This window comes from Lepidochelys kempii, chromosome 21 (assembly GCF_965140285.1).
Source record: "Lepidochelys kempii isolate rLepKem1 chromosome 21, rLepKem1.hap1, whole genome shotgun sequence".
Classification (NCBI taxonomy): domain Eukaryota; kingdom Metazoa; phylum Chordata; order Testudines; family Cheloniidae; genus Lepidochelys; species Lepidochelys kempii.
Window position 1 is genome coordinate 8,794,764 of NC_136400.1, and position 22,017 is coordinate 8,816,780.

The 22,017-nt window shown below is 53.7% G+C and overlaps 2 protein-coding genes across 3 annotated transcripts in view; one reads left to right on the forward strand and one right to left on the reverse strand.

The window, feature by feature from the left end:
* CCND3 (cyclin D3) overlaps window positions 1–4,552 on the forward strand; it is a 60,457-nt gene extending 55,905 nt beyond the window's left edge. For both annotated transcript variants that reach the window (XM_073320144.2, XM_073320143.2), the window contains exon 5: window positions 4,070–4,552. In XM_073320144.2, the coding sequence (XP_073176245.1) occupies window positions 4,070–4,240 (171 nt within the window). In that variant the 3' untranslated portion in view covers window positions 4,241–4,552. The remainder of the gene's footprint in view (window positions 1–4,069) is intronic.
* Window positions 4,553–7,672: 3,120 nt separating this feature from the next.
* On the reverse strand, window positions 7,673–21,742 carry BYSL (bystin like). The gene is made up of 7 exons (XM_073320142.2): window positions 21,402–21,742; window positions 19,624–19,789; window positions 18,870–19,008; window positions 17,354–17,487; window positions 16,213–16,373; window positions 15,325–15,427; window positions 7,673–14,432 (listed from the first exon to the last, which is right to left on the reverse strand). Exons 1-7 carry the CDS (start codon window positions 21,679–21,681, stop codon window positions 14,084–14,086), a joined length of 1,332 nt encoding a protein of 443 aa, XP_073176243.1. The 5' UTR covers window positions 21,682–21,742; the 3' UTR covers window positions 7,673–14,083.
* Window positions 21,743–22,017: the final 275 nt, after the last annotated feature.

Consider the following 22,017-nt stretch of genomic DNA (forward strand, 5'->3'; position numbering starts at 1 on the left):
CCAGCTGCTGTCCTTAGACTGAACGTATCTTCTCCACGCACCGTGTTGGCTCAGAAAGCTGTGGCTGAAGCTAGGCAGAGACTGGCTTTTTGGGCTGAGTCTGTACAACGCCTAGCACAGTGGGGGCCAGGGCCGTGACCGGGGCACCAAGATGCTACCATAATACAAATAATTAGTAATACAAATAGTGCTGGCCCTTGCCACGGCTAGGTAGGCGCAAGGGGCTGTGAATCTTCACTGGCCAGCAGTCACTGGCAGGGATGCCCTGGAAGGAAGCGTTAAAGATGCCGCTCTTCTCCTGCCTTTTCCAGAGCATAACTACGCTAGCCCGAGGTACTACTCCAGTTCATAGCATGCAGCGGGGTGCGTGGCTGCTACGTGCCGAGGTCTGTTCCCCCACTGCCCGGTCGTACGATGGCCCGGATCGCTTTCCCCTTTTGTCCCGCATGATGGGAGGCGTGCAGGAAGCCTTTGAAAAGCAGGCACAAAGGGAGGCACCCCCTCACCTGAGTGGACAGGTGTTAACGGGATTGGGTTGACGGTGCTGGGGGAAAACAGGCTCGGCAGCTGCTAACCTTGCCCAGTGTCCGATTGCTGCTGCTCTAAGCGTGGGCGGGTAGGGAGCCAGAATCCGGGACTCATGATCAAAGGTGGATGCGCAAGGAGCCGTAAGGCAGGAGTGAGGGGAACTCGACCCTCAGCACCTTTTGGGGAGCAGGTGGGGGGCTTGAACTAGGATGGTTCAGTTCCCTGTCTTCAGTCATCCCTTGCTCTGAGCACTGGACCTCAGGAGCCCCTTTGATCTCGGCGTCTGCCCAGGCACAGAATGCTTGAACTCTGGCGCGGAGTTCGTTACCCTCCCCCAATAGCCGCTCTGGGGAATTGGGAGGTTTGGGGCTGTACTGGAGCCGGGAGAGGGATAATCACAGCCTAGCATTGTCAGAGGAGGGCTGGGGGGGGGCTCACTTTATTTGCTCAGCGGTTTTTGTTTGAGCCTTTAAAAAGTAACTTTGAATTGCCTGCAGCCAGCTGCTCGCAAGCTGCTTCAGTGAATGGGGCAGCGGCTGAATGCTGCCCTGGGAGCAGAGTTAATTGGAGCTGGCGGAGGAGAACAGGTGGGAAGCAGGGAAGATTTCAAAGGCCTGCGAGGGGGAACACAAAGGAAAGATTAGAGGGCACTGGAGTCACCGAGACCCAGAGCTGTTACTAGGCTGCCTCCCCTTATGTAACCTCATCGGCGTGTGCGCTCAGTGCAGTCTTTTCTCCCAACCCCCTCCCCGTTTCCTTCGGCTTCACTCCAACTTCTCCATGCCAGTCCTGTCTTCAGGGCCCATCTCCTGAGCTTCGGCTGTTGTTATTTATTCTTTGTATTACTGCAGTACCTAGAAGCCCCCTTCCTGGACTAAGACCCCATTGTGCTAGGTGCTGTACAGACAAAGAGCAAAAAGTCGGTCTCTATCCCAAGAGACAGCCATGTCCTCTCTAGCTGCAGTAACCTTTCTTTGGGCTACTTCCACTGGAGTTCTAGTGGGTGGAGCATGGGGGAAGGATTCCAAGCTTGGGTTCCTGGGCCCTGACTCCGCCATTGATTCAGTCCCTGAGCTTGGCCAGGTCTCTTCCCCTTCCTGTGACTCAGCGTCTCCACTGCTTAAATAGAGGATGATGATAACCTCCTTCCCTGAACCCTTAAGGCTTAATTCATGAATGCTGGCGGTGGTGCAGAGGCATTAAGGACATGCAAGGACTTAGTGTTCTGCAGGCTGCACTGCATTGCTCTGTTCTGCCTCTGCTACCAGGCTGATAAATTCCTGCCAGGGGTATCTGGGCCGTAAGGACTCAGGGCCTCAAGCATCGAATAGGTTTGTTAATCCTTAATGATTTTAAGCGTATGATCACCGAGGGATCCCGTTTGCTACTTAACAAGTCTTTGCTCTCTGATAAACGTGCCCCATCCAAGGTTTGAATAGGAGGGTGCAGCATTAACCTGCCTGTCTCCCTGGGGATAGAGTCCTCCTCCCCCTTTCCTGTAAGGCATGGGACCATACCTCATTTTTTAAAGAGGCATCTGGTGAAAGGTGACAGCCCTAGATTCTGGGCTCCTTTACACAACAGGTATTGCAGGGGCAAGGGGCAGGGCAAGCGTCCCACAGCATACTCTGCCAGCGTGCAAGGCCCCTCCAGAGAGCCAGAGGAGAGCTCCCTCTCGATGCCTAGACAGTCCATAGCATCTCTGCCGAAATCACCCGCAACGGGGCAGGTTGCAGTGGTGGCTTTTATGAGACACAGACCTCTGTCTCGGTTCCTAGTAGACCTAGCCGCTGAATTCAGAGAGGCCATCCAACAGTGGCAGCTTCTGGTTACTGCCGACCTGGGCTGAACTCAAACCAGGGTCTCCTTGTCTATCCCCTGCCCCTGCAGCCCATAGACGTGGCCTGCTGGCTGTCCCCTCTCCTTCTCCTGCCCTGGGTCTAACACAGCAGGGAACTGGCCAAGAGGGGGTTTAGAATGGCTGTTGCTGGGGCCCCGTGTACAGCTCTTTTCGCCTCGTTGCTGCGGGTAGAAGGCTAGAGGCTATGCTTACTGGAAATGACTTGGGGAAGGGGAGGTGGGTGTTGCTATTTTTGCTTGCCACATCCTCTGTCAGTTTCTAAGAACCAGTTGTGGATTCCTGGTAAGAGGTTCTATGTATGACACAATCCTGTGAACAGAGACGGCCCAGAGTCCAGCCGGGCTCTGGCCAGAACCCCAGCTCTCGCATGTGCAAAATGCCACCATCCCTCCTCAGAAACTGGGGGCAGAGGGCAACCTCTGCCCTTTATAGATGCAGGAGGTCCCAGACTCCGCTGCATCTTGTGCAGCACTCTGGTGAGTCACTTGCAATCTAGTGTCAAACTGGAGGAGTTTCCTCACCCTGCAGAGGCTCTAGGGGGATTGTCTTCCATACTTGCCGGGCTCTGCTAATTAAAATCATTCTTGCTTCAATGTTTCTCTGAGGCTGGGCATTTCCCTTGCACCAAGCAATGCACTGGACCTAGGATCCTGGACAGTGTTGCTAGGAGACGCAGTATTGGGCTCCCAGTGCATGAAGAATCTAGGGAAAATGAGATGAAGCTCTCTGATGGTATAGAAAGTGTAAGAGCCTAGTGAGGAGCATACTTCATCATGTAGATGTACCTGCATCCTAAACGTGTTAATGTCCTCTGCAAAAACTGAGAGCTTTGCATGAGACCCTTGGATTGGGATAGCTGACTGGAGTCTGAGAAGTCTGGGTCTAGCTTTCACAGAAAGAAGGCGTGGAGTTAAGTTGAAAACTGTTCCCCAATGTTCCTCACTTTACTAATTTCCCCCACACAGCACAGCTTGGTCCTCTGTCCGAAATGAAGGACCAAAAACTGGGGGTTTAATTTAACTCCCCAGAAGGTGCCAGATACCGTGGTGATTTGGGGCTCTACAAGAACTTAGGCAGCCCCGTCAGAGACTGAGAGCTCTGAAGGAGGACAAATGGGAGAGAGAGCGAGTATGTGTGCACTTGCTGGAAGGCCCAGGTGACTAAAGAAACAAGCTTCTCTTGGAAGTATTGAAAAACTTCTCTGTGCGTTTAGGCTAATGTGTGTGCAGTCTGACACAGGTCCTTGCTCCGTGTTATTAATATAGGTAAATAACAGTGCAGAAGCTGTTTACTTCCAATAAGAGAGGAAACAAAAGTAGGAAAAGCCATGATATTGTGGAGTTGAAGAAGGGATCATGTCTAGGGAAATTGCCTTTCCAACCTCTCCCAATGCTCCAGAACAACCTGCACCCCTCCGTAGGGACCTTCATGAGAATCCAGTAGAGTGGGGAGAAGAGGTGGAGTCATTGCAGAGCATTGTCTTAGAAGGGGCTTAAAGAATAAACTCAGATAAAAAAAATTGGAGACGCTGTGTCTAGGACTAAGCCTCGTCCAGCCATTTAGATGCTCGGGCGTGAAATATAGCCCCGCACCTGTTTAGAGACATCAGCAGGGCTCTCTGATTTCCGAGAGGCAGAGTGGAATTGAAGCCTCTGGTCTTGTTTCTTTCCTCTCTCGCAGGATTGCCTGAAAGCGTGTCAGGAGCAGATTGAGGCAGCCTTAGCCGAGAGCCTGAAACAGGCTTCCCAACCCCAGCAGGAATACAGCTCCAGCAAGACTCCAGACTACCCGGCCAACCAGGACGTCAGCATGACCAGCACGCCTACAGACGTCACAGACATCAACCTGTGATGAACCCCCCTTCCCCATAGTCACCCAGCCCCATGAGAACAGGACCTCACAGTGGAAGGGGAGAGACCTTGTGGAACCTGCTGCCCACTAATTCTGTCCGTCTGAAACACACCAGGGACTCGGTCCACTCACCTGAGAGGCAGCAAGGACCCATCAGCTGTCCACCCATCAGCCCAGTAACATCAGAGGGGGGGTGAGAGGATAGGTGGTGATGACCTCTCAAGAGGAGGCTCAAGCAGGTCGGCATCTGGCAGTAGTTTGCTGTCCACACTGTTAACCTGCCTCACCAGATGGGGGGGGGGGACTTTTTGTGGGGGGCAGGGATTAAAATATATCTGGGGAGGGGGTGAAAGAGCCTAACTTCAGTTTTAAAGAGTTTTTCAGTTTGTTTGTCTGAAACATAGTTGGTGCACCATTGCCGTTTGCTGTCTCCTAGGGAACCTTGGCCTCAACCACAGCTAACCCTTCCGTGTGCGCACTTTACGCACGTTAAGGGCTAGCTCTTTTATTACCTTGGCTTCTGTGGTGAAGAAACATTTACCCAATGCCTCCTGCCGTGGAGCAGCCCTCAGTCCCTAGTACAACATGGTGGCTTGGTTTTGGGCTGAGAAGATGGGTTGAGGGGGAGCCACATGGAGGAAAAGAAGAGGAGTGGGTGAATCCATCTCCTCACTGCTCAACACCAGGCTGGTTGGGTTTCTCCTCCTGGCAGGGAATAGCAGGGTTGCTTCTGTCATTGTTAACAGGGAGAACAAGGGTCTGGCTTTTTGTTTTTTGTGCTTGCTTTGTGCAAGTGCTCCCTGATTTGGGGATAAGTCTTAAGAGCTAGTACCTGGGAAGAAGGAGACCTTTAGTGTGAGGCTCACTGGGTGCAGGATTGGAATTGTACTCACTGCACGTGAACTACCTTAAACCACCTTTGCACTGTGCCATTCTCCCAAGAGGCGTTAACCAATTGCTTAGACAAAGGAAGAAGAAATGGAAGATGATTTGCAACTTCCTGGCAGGAAACTGAGGTGTATTCCCCCCCCCCCCCGTTCCCAAACAGTGCCTTTAGCATCCTTCCACATACCTCCATCAATTCGCTGTGCCACCAGGGCTCCCACGGGGAGATGAGTTAGTTCAGACACCACTCTTATTTTTAAGTATATACTGAATGTGCTGCTATAGTCCTAAATTTCTATGAACTCCTCCAAAAGGTCTCAAATCCAACTGGAAAAATAAAAAGCAGGAGGGTGAGGGCAAGAGAGGGGGCAAATAAATATAGAGTGTTTTTATAGATCACACACACACACCACACACACAAAATAGGCCATCAATACTTCCAAGCACTTATGGACGGAGAAAAGATTTTTGTTGTTGTTGTTGTTCCTGTTTTAGTTTTTTAAAAAGTTTAAAAAAAATGCTGCTTTGATCAGAGAGACTTTTACAGATTACTATTTTATTAAAGGGCAGAAGCCAGCTGGACTCTTGTCTGCTAGGATGGGAGGTAGACATTGCTGCTTACGTTGATTTCTGGGCACTGATGGTGTGTTACTCTGTGACTATGTCGCCCTCCAGGGAGGAGAGGGGGGAAAAACTCCCTCCTAGGCTGCCACTGGAAACAGTCTTGTTTATCAGGCTGCTTTTTCCTTCCACCCGTCCTCCCATCGTGCTTAGCCTGATTTGCCAAAAAGGAAAGCTGTCTGCCACTGACTTCTGCTAGCTATTAAAGTTAGGAGGGGATAGAAATTACATGATGGTTGGGGGCTGTTTGTATAAAAGGAAAAATATATATATATATATTAATGAGTTAATTTAAAAATAAAATTGTTTGAACTATCCATCTGCAGCAATCCCAGTGCTGGGAAAACCAGATGAGAGCATATGATGTTGCAATAAAATAATTTTTAAAAAAAGTTGAAGCATCTGAATTTTCCCCTGAGTCAGATTATGTCTCTCTTTTTTGAGTGCCTGAGCAGGGCATGGCCCTGTATACAAAGAGATCTCTTTAGCCAGGTTCTTATACTCTGAACAGCAACAAAAACAATAACTGTCTCTTCCTTTCTAATCCCTAGCCCAGAATTTACAGCCCAACCCAATGCAGGTGACGTTGTTCAGACATGGTTCACAGGTGAGGGATCCAGAGTTTGACTGATTCCTCAGCTGTGGGCTAATTTGCCATGTCATTGTCCATGAAGTGCATTGTTCCTGAAGGACACTGGGGAGGAAGCGAGTTTGAAGGAGGGAGCGCAAAGTATCAGTAGGGCTCACATGGGAGAAGGTATAAAGAAGAGATGGGGAGGAGCCAAAGAGGATGGTGAAGGGAAAAGCATACACTGGATTAAGAGAAAAACTGGAGGATGGGGTGGAAATGGGCAAGGCCTTGAGGCTGAGAATCTACTTCAGGTAAGAGGAAAGCTGGGTTAGGAGGAGGATTTCAGTGGGGTGTCCTGGACAGTAACAGCTTGGTTGGTGGCAAGGTGAAAAAAAATCAACCGGCCTTAAACTCACTTGAGAAGTGGCTCAACTAAACCAGAAATGTATATTAGAGAAAGACACTCCCCTACCCCATAATCAGAACCCCAGCAATAGGCCCTAGCGGGAGTACCTGAGTAAACCCAGGACTTGGGCACTCCAGTAACTGGGGTCTTTAATAACATGCAGGCTTCCACCCTTCTACAGCCTGGGGCAAATTTTGTGTAGTACCTTATTACTTGCTTTGTTGATGCACCTGTCAGAGGCTAGGTTATGGTGTGGAGGTGGTTGGATGAACACAGTGCTCCAGCTTGAAAGTGGGACAGAGCTCGAGGTAGAAATATATATTTAAAAGCTTTTTTTGGGGGGGGGGGGAGGAGGATACCTGGATCAGGACAACAAGGCCTGGGGTGGGGGGGGCACACCGTAGAAGATAGTGACTTTACAACCATCTACTGACTCTCTGAAGTATCTGTGCCAAATGGTTCAGTACAGCAGATACAACTTAGCATTCACTAAGGAGAGTCTAGAGTCTTCATCTTATCTACTTATGACTTTAAAGGGAGAACATCAGGGAGTGTAGGAAAAGGGGCAGTCCCAGGTGGACAGGCTCCAGGCAAATTACCTAATTTCAACATGATTCAAAAATGGCACTTCCGTCCTCAACAGCTCTGCTCCTTCTGTAGAGCAGAGGCGAGCTGCAGGTGTTAGAAACCTTTACGCTGTCAATACTGCAGAGCCCCAGGAGAGTGAGCTGGAGTCTGCACCTCTGTCCATCACAGGCAGAATATTCTGTTACCTTTCAGTGATGGGGCCAATCCCTCATGCCTGTGTGAAGGGTTGCACAGATGTCACTGAGAGCCTAAGTGATAGATAAGGAAGGTATCCATGCCTGAGGGCAGGATGTGGTGTGCAGACCCTCTGACTGGTGGCAACACATACGGAGGAAACCCAGCTTGACTCTCAGCTCCCAGGCTGTTTACAAGTTGTCATGTTTTATTACAGAGGGAGGGAAAGGAGCTTTTTACACGTAAATGGTGAATTCTTGATCAGGACAAACATGGAACCCCATGATGGCAGTGTCACTTTTCAGAGCTTAGAGAGCTCCCTGAGGGTTGAAAACAAGGCAGCTGGGGGGGTCATGACCACCCTGCCGTTCCCCTTTTGATAATGTTAGTGGGGGAAACCCAGCTGCATGGGAATGGGGCCCCCCTGAGAATCACTGGTAGAGAGCAATGCTAGCAGGGAGCATTTTGCAAGAGTAGGATCATCCTGCTATGCTAGCATGACTGAGCAGCTCCAAAGGAAGGAGTAAAGCTCATAGAGGCCCAGCTTTAAGTGGAGCGACGGCCATGTGAAATCCAGGTACAAGGGGGAAGCCTTTGGGTTAGAAAGCCAAGCAGAACACGAATGCACATGGCTTGGGTGACCCGGGGAAGGTGAGCTGACTAGCGGCTCTGAAAAGCTTGTGCTTGAATTAATCAGGGCGACTGTGAAGTAACTGCATCGAAGCATGCACTAGAGAGCGCTGGCTAGGAGGGGTAGTTGGAGTGGCAGGGAAGGACTACGCTGTAGTGTGGTATGGGCACATACCAGAGAATGGGGGTGCAGAGTAAGAGCACGAGGGAGCTGGGACTGGCCCACCGCAGGGAGGGCCCCGCCAGGCACCCAGCTGCTCCCAGGAGTGACTGTTTAGCAGTGGGTACCACAAGCTGACAACTGGAGGTTTCCCCCTTTCTCAGCTCTTTGCATTTGGGGATTCCCCCCTTCAAAGCCGCCACGTTGCTTTCTCACACTCCCCTCCTCGGCTCTGCCTGAGGCTGTTGCGTGTACTTTCCACAGAGCGCTGTGGGGATACGGTGACAGCGGGAGGGTTTGGGCTCCGGCTGCCTGAGCGGAGGATGATGTAGGGCTGATGTGAAAGCCGGCTTCGCGCCTTGCTTCCTCCCTGCCATTCTGCCTGGTAACAGCCAAGCCTGCAGCACATCCTCCAGCATCAAGAGAAACTTTTTTTTTTTTAAACCTCTTTAGGGTATTAAAAACATCTGGGCCACCACGCTCTTCCCCTAAGGTCATGGCATCTGCTCTGCGAGGGCCTCCCCTTCCCCCTCGTGCCAGCTCCTGGCAGCCTGCTGAGTAAGCACAGAAGCCCTGGTCCCGGTAGGGGGTCCTCACAGCAGGTGATTCCACCAGGACAAGCCATGCCTGGCAGCACAGCGGCTGCCACCCCCAACACCGCAGTCTCCAGGGCTTTAGCCTGGAGCACTAAGCACTTGTATGCCTTCCTGCTCCCTCTAGGGTAGATCTTATCCCTGCCTGCCACAAGTGAGCACGGCTCCTGCTTCTTCTACACCCTGGAGAAAAAGAGGGGGGCTAAGAAGCATGTCACCTGCCTCCTAGCAGAGGACGGCACCCCCCTCACGGATCCGGCGGATATTGCGGAAGGGCCAGGGCCTTCTATGCAGGCCTTTTCTCCCCGGATCCGACCGATCCTAACGCTTGCAGAGTGCTCTGGGACGAACTCCCGACAGTCAGCGTGGGTGACCGAGACTGGTTAGAGCTGCCTCTCACTCTGGCCGAGCTCTCGGAAGCCCTCCGCCGCATGCCCACCAATAAATCTCCGAGCATGGACGGGCTGACCGTGGAGTTCTACCGCGTGTTCTGAGACATCCTCGGCCCAGACCTAGTCACCGTCTGGGCCGAGTCTTTGCAGAGCGGGGTCCTCCCTCTTTCGTGCAGGCGAGCTGTGCTCACCTTATTGCCGAAGGGGGACAGCCACGATATACAAAATTGGCGTCCCGTCTCGCTCCTCAGCACGGACTACAAGGTCGTAGCGAAAGCCATCTTGCTGCGGCTGGGGTCCGTGCTGACGGACGTGATCCCCTACACCGTCCCGGGCCGCACCATCTTCGACAACCTCTATCTGATCCAGGACCTCGTCTGTCGTTCGCCCTCCTGTCCCTGGATCAGGAGAAGGCGTTGAACAGGGTGGATCACGGGTATCTCCTGAGCACTCTGCGAGCGTTTGGCTTCGGACCCCACTTTGTGGGTTTTCTTCAGGTGCTGTACATCTTCGCAGAGTGTCTGGTCAGGCTCAGCTGGACCCTGACCAAACCAGTCAGCTTCAGGTGAGGAGTACGGCAGGGCTGCCCCCTCTCAGGACAGCTGTACGCTCTGGCAATCGAGCCCTTCCTGTCTCCTCCGTAGGAGGTTGACAGGGTTGGCGCTGCGGGAGCCAGAGCTGCAGCTGGTCCTGTCGGCGTACGCCAACAATGTGCTCCTCGTAGTGCAGGACCCGGGTGACTTGATGTGGGTGGAGGCTTGCCAGCCTCCTCCGCCCGGGTCAACTGGGTCAAGAGCTCTGGCTTGGTGGTAGGGGACTGGTGGCAGGCGAGATCCCTCCCACCCTCGCTTCAGGCCATCCGGTAGAGCGCGGGTCCGCTGCTCTATCTCAGCATTTACCTTTCTGCCACGCATCCGTCCCCGCCGGAGAACTGGCATGGTTTAGAGGGCAGGGTGGCAGAGCGGCTCCGGAGATGGACAGGACTACTCCAGTGCCTCTCCCTTCGAGGGAGGGCACTGGTGCTTAATCAACTAGTCCTGTCCATGCTCTGGTCCCGGCTCAACACCCTGGTCCCGGCCCCGGGTTTCCTGGCCAACCTCCAAACATTGATTCTGGAGTTCTTCTGGTCAGGACTGCACTGGGTCTCTGCAGGGGTTCTCCATCTACCCCTGGAGGAGGGAGGGCAGGGCCTGAAGTGTCTCCGCACTCAGGTCCATGTCTTCCACCTCCAAGCCCTGCTGAGGCTCCTTTATGGTGCAGGTAGTCTGGTGTGGAGCGTACTGGCGTATGCCTTCCTGCGCCGCTTCCGAGGGCTCCGATATGACTGACAGCTCTTTTATCTCCATCCGAGAGGTCTTCTGTGAGTCCTCTCCGGGCTGCCGGTCTTCCACCAGGACCTCCTCCGGACCTGGAAACTGTTCACGGTGACCAGGTCCATGGCGGCCTCTGTGAGGGAAGATCTCCTTGCGGAGCCCCTGCTACGCAACCCCCAGCTCCGTGTGCAGGTGGCAGAGTCCCCCTTGGTGTGCCAGAGGTTGGTCTTGGCAGAAGTCACCAGAGTCGGAGACTGCCTGGACTACGACCGGGGAAACTGGCTGGATCCCCTGATGCTCGCTCAGCGCATGGGGCTCTCCAGACCAGGTACTCCCCTGCGCGTACTTCAGGAGGTGAGGGCTGCTTTGCTGCCCGCTGCTCAGATTTACCTCGACTGGGTCCTAAGGGAGGGCGTGCCCCACCCACCCTCCACCCCAGGCCCTCCGCCCCTTTTCATTGGGCCCCCGCCCCTTCACCGTGAGCCGGCTACACGAGCTGCAGCAAGTCCGTTTCCAGACCACACCAAGGAAACATCCATACACGCTTGAGCTACACACCCTTCACGTCCTCACCCTCGTGTCCCGCCCTGACACAAAGTGGCGGGACCTCCTGCCACCTCTAGAGGGTGAGGAGCCCCGGTGGGCTGGCCTATATTCCACTCTGGTCCCAAGGCCCACCAGGGATATCAGTTGGCGGCTCCTGCATGGTTGTGTACTTGGCGCGGTTCACCCCAATCCCGGATACCTGCCCCTTTTGTGGCATGAGGGAAACCCTGGCACACGTCTACCTGGAGTGCGCCAGGCTGCAGCCCCTATTCCAGCTCCTCACAAATATTTTGTTAAGATTTTGGTTGTACTTTTCCCCTCACCTCCTTATCTATGCACTCCCTGTCCGTGGCCCCACTAAGTCATGGGACCTCCTGGTCAACCTCCTCCTGGCCCTGGCTAAAGTGGCCATCTATAAAACCAGGGTGAGGAGGTGGGCCGATGGAGTCTCCTGTGACTGTGGGGCCTATTTCCGATGCGCCGTCAGTTCACGCCTCCAGGCAGAGTTCCTCTGGGTGGCATCCACTGACTCTCTTGATGGCTTCGAGAAGCAGTGGGCGCTGTCCGTGGTTCTCTGCTCGGTGTCCCCATCTGGTTCCCTTTGTTTGACCCTTTGACTACACTCCTGTCCCTGTTGTTCATTAGTTGTCCCCTGTAATTATTTGGTTTTCCAGGTCCTGTGGACCCACCCTCAGGCTGGGGGGGGGGGGGGGATCCTTTAGAAGTAGGCAGACTTTGCCCACCCACTTCCTAGATCCCAATAGGACAAGTGAGGCTCAGCGTGCTTGCAGGGTGAGCGGGAGTTAGTAATCAAACCCAGGCGTCCTGATGATTTTGCATCCTGCTCTCTTGAAGTCAGGAGCAGCAGTGGGAGGATTTCTCCTCTCCCCACAGGGAAGGAACTGCCCTTTGCCCTGTCTAGAGCAGGGGTTACATAAGGCCTCCTCTGACGGCCACTGTGCCCGCCCCTTTGCCTGCTGTGTTCTGCCACCTCGTGGGGGACTGAGATAGATCAACCCCAACTTCCTTTAGCTCAACGCAGCGTGAAAGCCTGTGAGCAGAGAGATAACTAGACAAGGAGCTGGCTTAGCAGGCTAGGGCACAGACCCTCAGCCTCCTGTGTTGCTGGGGGAACAATTGCCATAAAGGCCATGGAAGGACTAAGGCCTCCACTGATTTCAAGCCCTCAGCTGTACAGACCCTGACAAAGGCAGTCACCAAGCCCAAACTTCCTGTCTCCTTCCACCTCCTCTCTCAGCTGCCTCCGGCAGCCCCAGTAAATACTGAGATGGAAGGAGCTGACTGCAGTAAAAGAGAATAGGGCCCTCCTCTAAAGGAGTAACCATGGAGCAGGAGCCAATTGAAATCAATGGGGGGGGAGGGGTGGTCAGTGCACATCACAATTGAGCCCTGAATGGCTGGGTAGGATCAGTTATGGGCCTCTTCTTTAGCCTTGGAGTGAATAGCACACGTATCATTTTAACAGGCATGGGTGGTGGGGAGGGAAGTAACTTCCCGTTGGCCAGATGGAGAGGAAAAGTTCAACCAGGCTTTCTGGGCTCTCCTGCATCAGCACATCTACTCGAAGGGACACAGCCAAGGCATGGTTTGTGCTTAATTAGGGTGGGGATCCAAGGACATGGGGAGATACTCGCTCCCCCTTCGTTACACCCTGTGGGGCTAAGTGATATCCCCGAGGTGGCAACTAGAGACAGTACCCCCGAGTGCTGGCTCTGTCACCTCCTGCCTGTGGATTCTTCCCAGCTGCCTCCTCCACAATGTACAGAACTGATACCAACACCCAGCCTTGCTTTTGGCTTCCCTTTCTGTCCCCAACCCCTCCTGGCTTGCAGGCGGCTATCAATCACTTACTCCGAGAGAGCTCCTTTCAAGGCGAAGCTAGGTAATTACAGAGTAGCTGCCTTCCCCCATGACCGTTCCTGCTAAACGCTACGGAGCAGATTGATGGGAGCTCTGCAAATTGTTCAGTAATCTCCGTGCTAGTGAGTGGCTGTCCTGAGGGAGCCAGCTCTCTACAAACAAACCCACTGCTCCATCCGTCTCCCCTGGAGCTAACCCCCCCGTCGCATGCATTACTCTTCCCGTGCCTGCCAAAGCAGCATGGTGCCGACCACCCCTCAGGCAGGGGAATGACGGATTCGGCTCACTGAACTGAAACGTCCGCAGCTGCCAACCCAGGCACCCGGGGCATCGCCCGCCAGCAGCCAAGATGTATGTAGGAGCGCACCATCTCGTTCCCTGCTGTGCAGGGGAACCCGGGGCTGCCTTTCAAATGTATCCTCAGTGAAACGAGGGACAAGACAGAAGGCAGGCTTGGTGCATCGAGAGGAAGGGAAGAGTTCTTCAGCGTGCAACAAGGGGACAGCGGTGCTGACGGAGCAGGGACTGGAGTAGACTGCACGTGCCCTCAGTGACCGCTGCTGAATGCGCCACCTCTTCCAGAAGAAGGAAGGAGCCGGCTCCCTGCCACCTGACTGTCCCTTTAAACTGGCTGCAACTAAATCCTTTCAATTCCACCAGACATTAGTGCACGCTCTGAATGTCCCGGGGAAAGGTTTTATTCTCAGACACAGGAGCAGCCCAGAGCTCTTTCACCCTCCCCGAGACACCTGTTGGTGTCAGGCCAGTAAGCACATCTTCAGATCTGAGCCAGGCAGGCAGGCAGCTTCCACCACTGCAGAGTTTAACTCCCAGGGCAGGTCCAGGTGAAGAGCACGGCCTGCTTCCACCCCCCCCGGGCTACGGGGAAGGAGTCTAGGGGGATCTCAGTGACGGACACCCGCTTGCTTGTTCCAGCCGAAGATCTAGTTCGCCAGCTGAGCCCCTCGTCCCGTGAAGAAGGCAGCCATGGGACAGCGTCCCCAGCAAGCCATGAGCAATCAGACAAATTCTGGGCTGCCACTTCTCCCTGACAGAAAGAGGCCCCACCTCCCTCCCCCGGCCTCACTCCATCGCCACCGGCTGCAGCCCCTCCACGTCCCGAGACTTGGAGTTCACCAGCTCCCTCCTGATCTCTGCCGAGATCTGCGGGTGGCAGTGGACCTTGAGCAGCTCCAGCAGGGACTCCTTCTGCTCCGAGGAGAGGTCCTCCTTGTAGCGCTGGGCGAAGGTCAGGAGGGACTGGTGCCACAGCACGGGCAAGGTGCGCCGGTCCGTCTGGAAGGCTAGGAAGTGGAAGACCAGGGCGTCCACCACGCGGAAGGGCAGGGCATATTTCTTGTCGATGAGCAGGCGCAGGAAGATACTGTTGGCACCGCTGTACTCCATCTCGGCGAGCTTCAGCATGGCAGCACTATGGGGGGGGGAGAGCAAGGTCGAAGCGTGCGCGAGGGTGGTGAGGACTTGGGGTAGGTGCTTGTCGGTCACACTCCGAACACAGTGCGGAGCTCCACTCGTGAGTGGGTCTGGGCACCTTCCAACATGAACAGGCACCCTGCCCCATGGCATCTTCAAGGACAGGCTTTGCCAAGGCCTCCCCTTCTCCCACTTCAGAGCACATTTGTTTCTGGAGTCTGTGACCGCCGCTCTTCCCCCTGGCGGCCTGTAAACTTCCCCACCGTCTAGGGCCAGGGATTGAAGGCTGGCGCGCCCAGGGCCTATCAGCTACCAGAGTGGGCCACACCCTCCTCCCACCTGTCCCTGCAGGTGTAAATCTGTTCCCACTGAGCCGGAAGGGCGTGAAGTCCCCACCCCAAGACTGCGCTGTGGCATCTGACCATCTTGCTCCGCGCCCAGGCATGACCCCAGCACTCGCTCCGCTTCTCTACCCCGGAGAGACAGAATCAAGAGTGGCAGTAAGGGTCTGGTCCCGCACAGCGCCAAGTCCCCTCCATTGCCACTGGAACAGGTGGGATAACCCAGCAGGGACATGATCTCCGGGCTCTTACTGTGCTGCTGAGCTAGGAAACTCCCAGCTACCAGCACCGTGGAGCTGTGGCTAAACTGGTGGCTCTTGGCTCAGGAGCTTGCCAAGGGGGAGAGCCATGAGAATGGGGAACAGTCTGCCCGTGGAAGTGATGGAAGCCCGTTGCTTGGGCTGGAGTAGGTGGGACCTTTCCTAGCTCTGTGAAACGCCAGAGAGGTTTTCTGGCAGAGCCGGGACATTGCTGTGGGACTCCCTGAGGAAATGGGAGAACCAGCGCCTCCCAATCCTCCCCCTGGGGCCCCAGCCCTCCCCACGTTACCTGGAGTGAAGGACGGGGATCGAACACTTAGCAAGAATGCTCCCTATGATGATGGCTTCCCGTAGCGTGCAGGTCCCCAGCTCACACAGGGGGATCAGGATCCCTGGAAGGGAGGGAGGGAGGGAGACAAGAGTCGGACAACAGTGCTCTTAACACAAGACGGCTGGACCTGCGGGGCTCAGAGCCTGAAGCCTACCCCAGCCGACTGACCCCTGCCCCAAGCATTCCAATCCCCATGCATGTCCAGCCTGGGAGAATGAACTCTCCAGAGGGGCATCGATGCCGCATCCCTGGGACCCGAGCACAGAGTGTTGCGGGAGGCACAGGATGGGCTGCACTCTTTGCCCCTGCCAGCCTCATCAACCGACAATACAAATGGACACAGGAGATCAATTCCCAGCTATGGGTCGCCTGCCGCGAATGGATCTCACCCACCTCTGACAGGTACCAAAGGGGGCTGTCTGTTTTTGGCACTTATACAGCTGATGGTGCCAAGAGCGTTTTAGTGAACTGAATATTCTGATCTAGCCACTGCTGGTTCAACAGGCTTCTTGCCTGCAGCTGAAGGACCAAGCACATTTCTGCACCTCACTTGCTTTTGCTCTCATGGTTTCAGCCTGCCTCCCTCCCTCCCTTTGCTGCTGCTGTTCAACTCTGGAGAGCATTTCGGGGTTGCTGCATACACGAAAAGTTCACTGTGCAAAAGAAAAGGTTAAACATGCCGCTACTGGACAGCCAAAGAGAGCAAGTAGGTATCTAAGTCCTCCACCGCCCAGAGAACAACTCCTAACCTAGCTATGACACCAGGAACGCTTACACAACCCAGCCAGGTCACTGCACTGCAAGCCGGACCCACCCTACTCTTCCTGCCACCTGGTTTCTTTTCACCTTTGAACCAGGCTCCCGGCTTGAACAAAGCCTTCTTCAAAGCCATGTAGAGGTGGAAATTGAGGCGCTTGTACTCGGCGATGTCATCCCTCACTCGTGGAAGCAGCACCAAGTTATAGAAGCGCTGGGCCATCCTCTCCTTCAGGTTGGAGGAAAAGATCCTGGCAGGAACGAGGGAGTGGGAAGTTAAACTGAAGTCTCAGCCCCCATCCCAGCGGCCCCAATGAAACCAAGCAGGAAGCAGTGCCTAGTACTCCCATCTGAGGATCTCCCTTTCCCACCACGCACATCCTAGTTTGCTGGTGGCGGTTTTGTTACCCCATGTTTGAAGCTTCTGTAGGAGAAGCCCAACACGCGTCCTGCTGAAATCCAGGCTGGGCTGGGGTGGCCTAATAGAGGATGAGGACTCCTGGGGTTCTGCCACTGACTCGAGGGTGAACTGATCCTCTGTGCCTTATTTATAAAGCAGGAACAATATGCCCTACCCTCCGAAGAGGGGGAAGGCCCTGAGGCCCAGCGAAGGGGCTTGGAGAGCTGGGCTAAGAAGTGCTTAGAAGCGTATAACACTCTGCGTTACCTGCCGGGCTTAGTACCAGAGTGCAGGGGAATCAATGAAGTGACTAAACAGCTTCTTTTTAAAGACTGGTACTCCGGCTACTCAATTAGACTCCAGCTACAGCTTCAGAGACTGTGGTCCTGTACTCTGCTGCCTGATTGTGCAGAGCCCAGAGTAAAACAACCAGTGTTACGCAACGTTTTATAGTTTGGGATCTGAACCTGTAATATCTAAATCAGACACGCTTCCAGCGTCACAGGCTGCAGTTCTCACCCCAACTGCAGGCAGGACGAGCACCAAGCTAAAGGGCAGGTTACTTAGGAGTGGTTACAGCTATGGAGAACACACCGAAGGGAACTGTGCACTGGATCAGGATGGAGTCAATCTCCACTCTCTCTAGCATCCATGAAATGCCAGATCCACAGCACTAGCATGGGTTTCCGGAGGTGGCAAGCAGCTTGCTTCCTCGGTCTTTCGGCTAAGCTGAGAGCCAGAGGTTGGTTAGGATTTCAGCGACATGGCAGGAGTCCATAGAAAGCTCCCGTAAAACCCACAATCAGTAAAACCACGGCAATTATATCATACCTGGTTGCTTGATACATGGCAGCTGCAGTCCATGTTTCTGGCTCTGTGATGTAAAGGATCTGCTCCCAGTTTGACAGCGCTGGGATGATTTTAAATGCTTTGGGGAGTTTGCCACTCCTGTATTTGGATAGCACCTTTAAAACAAAAAGTATGTGGAATGTGGCCTAGTGGTCAGAACAGGGACCTGAGAGCCAGGACCGTGGAGTACCGTTACTAACTCAATGTGTAATTAACAGGGTCAGCTACCTCCTGAGCACCTCCTCATGACCGGAAGTCATTCTGCGGCACCCTGCCTCTGTTCCCCTCTTCAAGGTCCCTTAATACCTCGCTCAAAGCAGCTTGAAACATTCACCTCCCATAGTCCAATTTATCCCAGGCCCCAATTCAGTGTCTCTCTCCCCTAAGGTAGGAAATACCCAACCATTTTCCCTATAGCTGGGTCCCAATTCAAAGCCTCTCTCTCGTCAAGCAGGAATTTGGCCCTCTAGGCCCCAATTCCCAGGGTCTCTTCCCCTTAAGTAGGAAGTCCCCATCCCTCCTTCCCAGGGCTGGGTTCTAATTCAACAGTCACTCCCAGGTTTACCTAGCTAAACTTCAGCCTTCTAGTTCTCACTTCTCAACTCCCCTGGTGTCAGGGTCTTCTCTGCAGGAGCCTCTCTCATTTACTGTAGTTTCCCAATCCCGCCCCCCTCTCTGCAGCCTCCTGCTGCTCTTTATACGGGAACCAGCTGTCCTCCATCAGGCCCCATCAAAGCTGCTAACATGGATCGAGTGGTCTGGGGCAGTTATTTCAGTCATCAATGGCGCCAGGCCTCCAGCCCTTAAGGGGAAAGCCACCCTGTTACAATGACCTTAAGAAAGTCACTGGATCCACTTTCTCCATCCACAGGATAGATATACTAACGCACCTTCCTCAAAACGCTGGTGTTTGGGAGGCATCATTATTTGTAAAGCGCTTGAGATCCTTGAGTGAAAGACTCAGTGTAAACAGCAGCTAAATCATTTAGAAGCCTGCGGAGAAGGAGTCTATGCCTAGTGAACACTAACGAATCATCCTGAAATTCCTCTCTGTTCACAGGCGCACACGCTTCTCAGGGCTCCTGGACCAAAGAGAATTTTAAAGCCAGCTCTCGAATGCACTCTCACTGCCAGCTGAGCAGTAAAAAGTCTCTCAGCGTAAGAGTATAAATTAACAGCCCACATCTTTTTGCCTGCTGCAGATATAACGATAGCATGGAAACCTCAGACCCTGCCGAGTTTGCAATCTCCTTAATTACCCTGAAGAGCTACACAGCATTGCTGTACAGTGACAGCTGTCACGTTCTGCCCTGGAGATGGGCACAGGCCAGCTGCAGGAGAAGATATTTTTCAGCACAGGCCATGAGGATAAAGACACAAGCCACAACGATTACGAATACTGGCTGCTGGAGCCGCTGGGCTCGATTCGACCTGGCTCCTCACAGAGGGACGGCATTTTGAAAGTGGAGGCTGCTACATTACATGCTATTGCTCTTACTTCTCGGACACCCTTGTAGACCTCCAGTACGCGGGGGTCCAGCTGAGGCATGGGGTGGCCGGATATTTCCGACATCATTGTCTCCACCTCTGTCTGCTTCTCCGTGATCTTCTCCATGATGATATCGGCGAGCGTGAGCCTGGCAGACACAGGGGAAGGAAACTATGTAGAGCTGGTCTCTGGCCTAGAAGAGCATCAGCCTGTTCCTTGGCGAACCAGGCAGCAGGGCCTAGGGGACTGAACACTGCAACAGGAATCAGAGGACTTGCTGATCAGGGGCCTGCTGGGTGACACTTCCCCTTTTTGTGCCTCTGTTTCCACTCCCACCCTTGATCTCTCCTGTCTTTGGGGTAGAGACTGTCTTACTGAGCGTGGGTACAGTGCCAAGCACAAAGGGAACCCTGATCTCAGCTGGGCCTCTCTCTAGGCACTACAGTAATAGGAGTTACTACGTATGGCCCCGTGCATGCGTGATCTGAGAGGAAATGAAGCATTATCTACTGTTTGGAACACAGGGGGTCCTAGGTTCTATTCTTAGTTCTGCCACAGACTTGCCTTATGAGCTTGAGCAAGACAATTCTCTCCTATGCTTCAGTCTCCCCAGCTAAAGAAGAGTGACAGAGCTTTAACCAAACCCACCTCCCAGGGGTCAGTTAACCTCTTCAAAGTGCTGTTCTGAACTTGAACCCTATTTGAATACTGCGAGGCTGCAGGGAAACACTTCTATCCCATGGCTCAGGGATTTGTTTCCTACCTTAGCGGCGGATTCTTGTTCATGAACATTTCAATGGCTCTCTCGTCCTCAGGGTCCACTGTCACCTCCTCACAGTACTCCCCCTTTCCCATGGATGCAGCAGCCTTCTCCAGCGTGGGCCACTCATCATCCTCTGCGTCAGAATCCCCATCGTGTGATCCAGACCCTGGAATAAACCAGGCACAGTTAAGGTTGGACAAGTCAGGGAGCAGAGTTGCTTGCCTGCAAAGATACAGTTCCACAAGAACATTCCACTCAGCTCTCCACACTCTGATCTCCAACCCTCTCATGTGGCTAGTGAGGTGAATTTGCAGAAGCCCTTTCTAACAGCAGTCAAACACCCGCTATGGGAAGGGGCACCAGAGATTTCCAGAGGCAGTCCATCTGAAGGGACAGTCAGAATTAACATCCAGGCCCAAGATTTGCTTATCTTCTGCCAATCGCCTAATTAACTAATTAACGGGATCAACCAATAAGGTTGGAGAACAGCCGTGCAATTAAAAATTACCCTGCCAACTTGAAGCTTCATCAACTAAAGAGTTAAAAGCAGCTTCAGGTCCTACACATGTGCCTAAGTCCCCCCTGCTCGTTTTTGTGGGATTCTAACCATGGTTTGTTTGTTTAATTTTTCTCTCTCCTGTTGCCATGGGAAGAAATCGCTCAAGCCCACAGAAAGCTGACTTGAGGCCCTGATCCTGCAAACACATACTGAACTTCATACTCACACTTTAATGCAACTAATCACATGTGTACGTATTTGAAGGATCACCGACTAAGGCTCACATTGTAAAAGGTATTTAGGTGCCCAACTCCAACACCTTTAAAAAGCTGGCCTTAAATGACCATTAAACTGACTCAACACCATGTGCTGTCAAACGTACCGTAAAAAACAATATATGATTTGGGACAGCAAATAAGGAAGAACCTCATACCCAAGTGAAAGGATGGTCTGTTGAACAGATCACTGGACTAGAACTCAAGAAACCTGGGTTCAGTTCCTGAGTCAGCCACAGATTTCTTGTGTGACTTTGGGCAAGTCCCTAGATCTCTCTGTGTCGCTGCTGAACGGGAAGGATACTTCCCTTTGTCTGAGAGGTGCTGAAAGGATCAGGTACTAGAGCGATGAGGGCTGTGTAAGTATACAGACAGGTGGATAAAAGTGGAGGAGGAGGAATGAAGGGAGACAGAACGCCTTCCCGGGACACAACTCAGCCAAGGCACCCAAGTGAACACACCTATAACTTTCGCTGCATGATCAGGAGCCAGAAACTCTGTTTTACATCTCATCTGAAAGGCAGCAGCCAAGGCAGCCCAACGCCCCCTTCCACTATGCTGGGACTCTCGTTGCAAACGGATTTAAGGTGAGCACTGCCACCTACTGAACTGCCAACACCACTTCCTGAAGCCTTCTGGGGCGTCCTGGGGAAACCTGGGAAAGACCATAGTATGTCTATCCAGGCCTAGCTTTTAATACTCTTCGGGCCTGGGAGGGGGGAGAGAGATCTCCCATGAGAATTCAGCAGGGGGTTCGTCTCTTCCCCATCAAACCTGCTATGTCAAAGGGAAACAGATGGGGGGTGGCTGGGTTGTGCCCACCCGGCCGAAACTGAGAAGCAGAGATCAGGCTCGTTAATAAGGGACGGAGCCCACCCCCGTGCTCGCTTCGCGGGTGTGCTTACAGCCAGCTCCGCGCTTCCATAAGGAGCGGCGTCCACCCGGAGCAGACCCAGCCCCGCTCACCCCACCCCACCCCTCTGGCGTGCTCGGTGCCCGCTCACCCAGCACCGTGGTCTTCTCCTTCTTCGGCCCGGTTCCTCTGCCGGGACAGTGCTCGGCCTCCAGCTCCTCCTGCTGGATCCGCGCCTGCTCCAGGATCCTGCGCGACAGCTTCTCATCCACGTACTGGTCCTCCTGTTCCCCACCGCCATGCTGCCCGCCTCTGCCCCGCCTCTTCACCCGCGTGGTGGGCTTCACCGCGTCCCCTTGTACGATCTGCTCGGCCAGGGGCACGTTCCCGGCCGCCTCCCCTGCGGCCCTCCGCCGCTTGGCCTTAGGCATGTTGATCCAGCCCCGCGGCCCGCGAGAAAGCCCACGTGTGCCAGGGAAGGGGAGGGGCGGCACCAAAGCGCATGCGCTCCTGGAACGTTGCGGCGCCTTCCGTTCCAAAACGGGCAACAGCCCTGTCGCAAGGCTCGGCTCTTAAAGGCGCAGCCGTCCTATTTTACAAGTGCCTTCTGGGAACCTCTCCTCAGGTGGAGTCCTTCATCCTACAGGGTGGCAATTCTGCAACAGAAGAGCTTCAAAACCAGACTCCAAGGAGAAACTGCTGAGCTTGAATTAATATGCAAACTAGATACCATTAACTTGGGTTTGAATAGAGGCTGGGAGTGGCTG

What these genes read in the sequence shown, in the direction of transcription:
- BYSL (XM_073320142.2), bottom strand. Translation starts at nt 21,681, where the DNA reads ATGCCTAAGGCCAAGCGGCGGAGGGCCGCAGGGGAGGCGGCCGGGAAC. An exon ending in TCTACAAGGGTGTCCGAGAA is followed by an intron (nt 17,488 to 18,869) that starts GTAAGAGCAATA and finishes TTTGTTTTAAAG; the next exon opens with GTGCTATCCAAATACAGGAG. An exon ending in GCCGGGAGCCTGGTTCAAAG is followed by an intron (nt 15,428 to 16,212) that starts GTGAAAAGAAAC and finishes CCTCCCTTCCAG; the next exon opens with GGATCCTGATCCCCCTGTGT.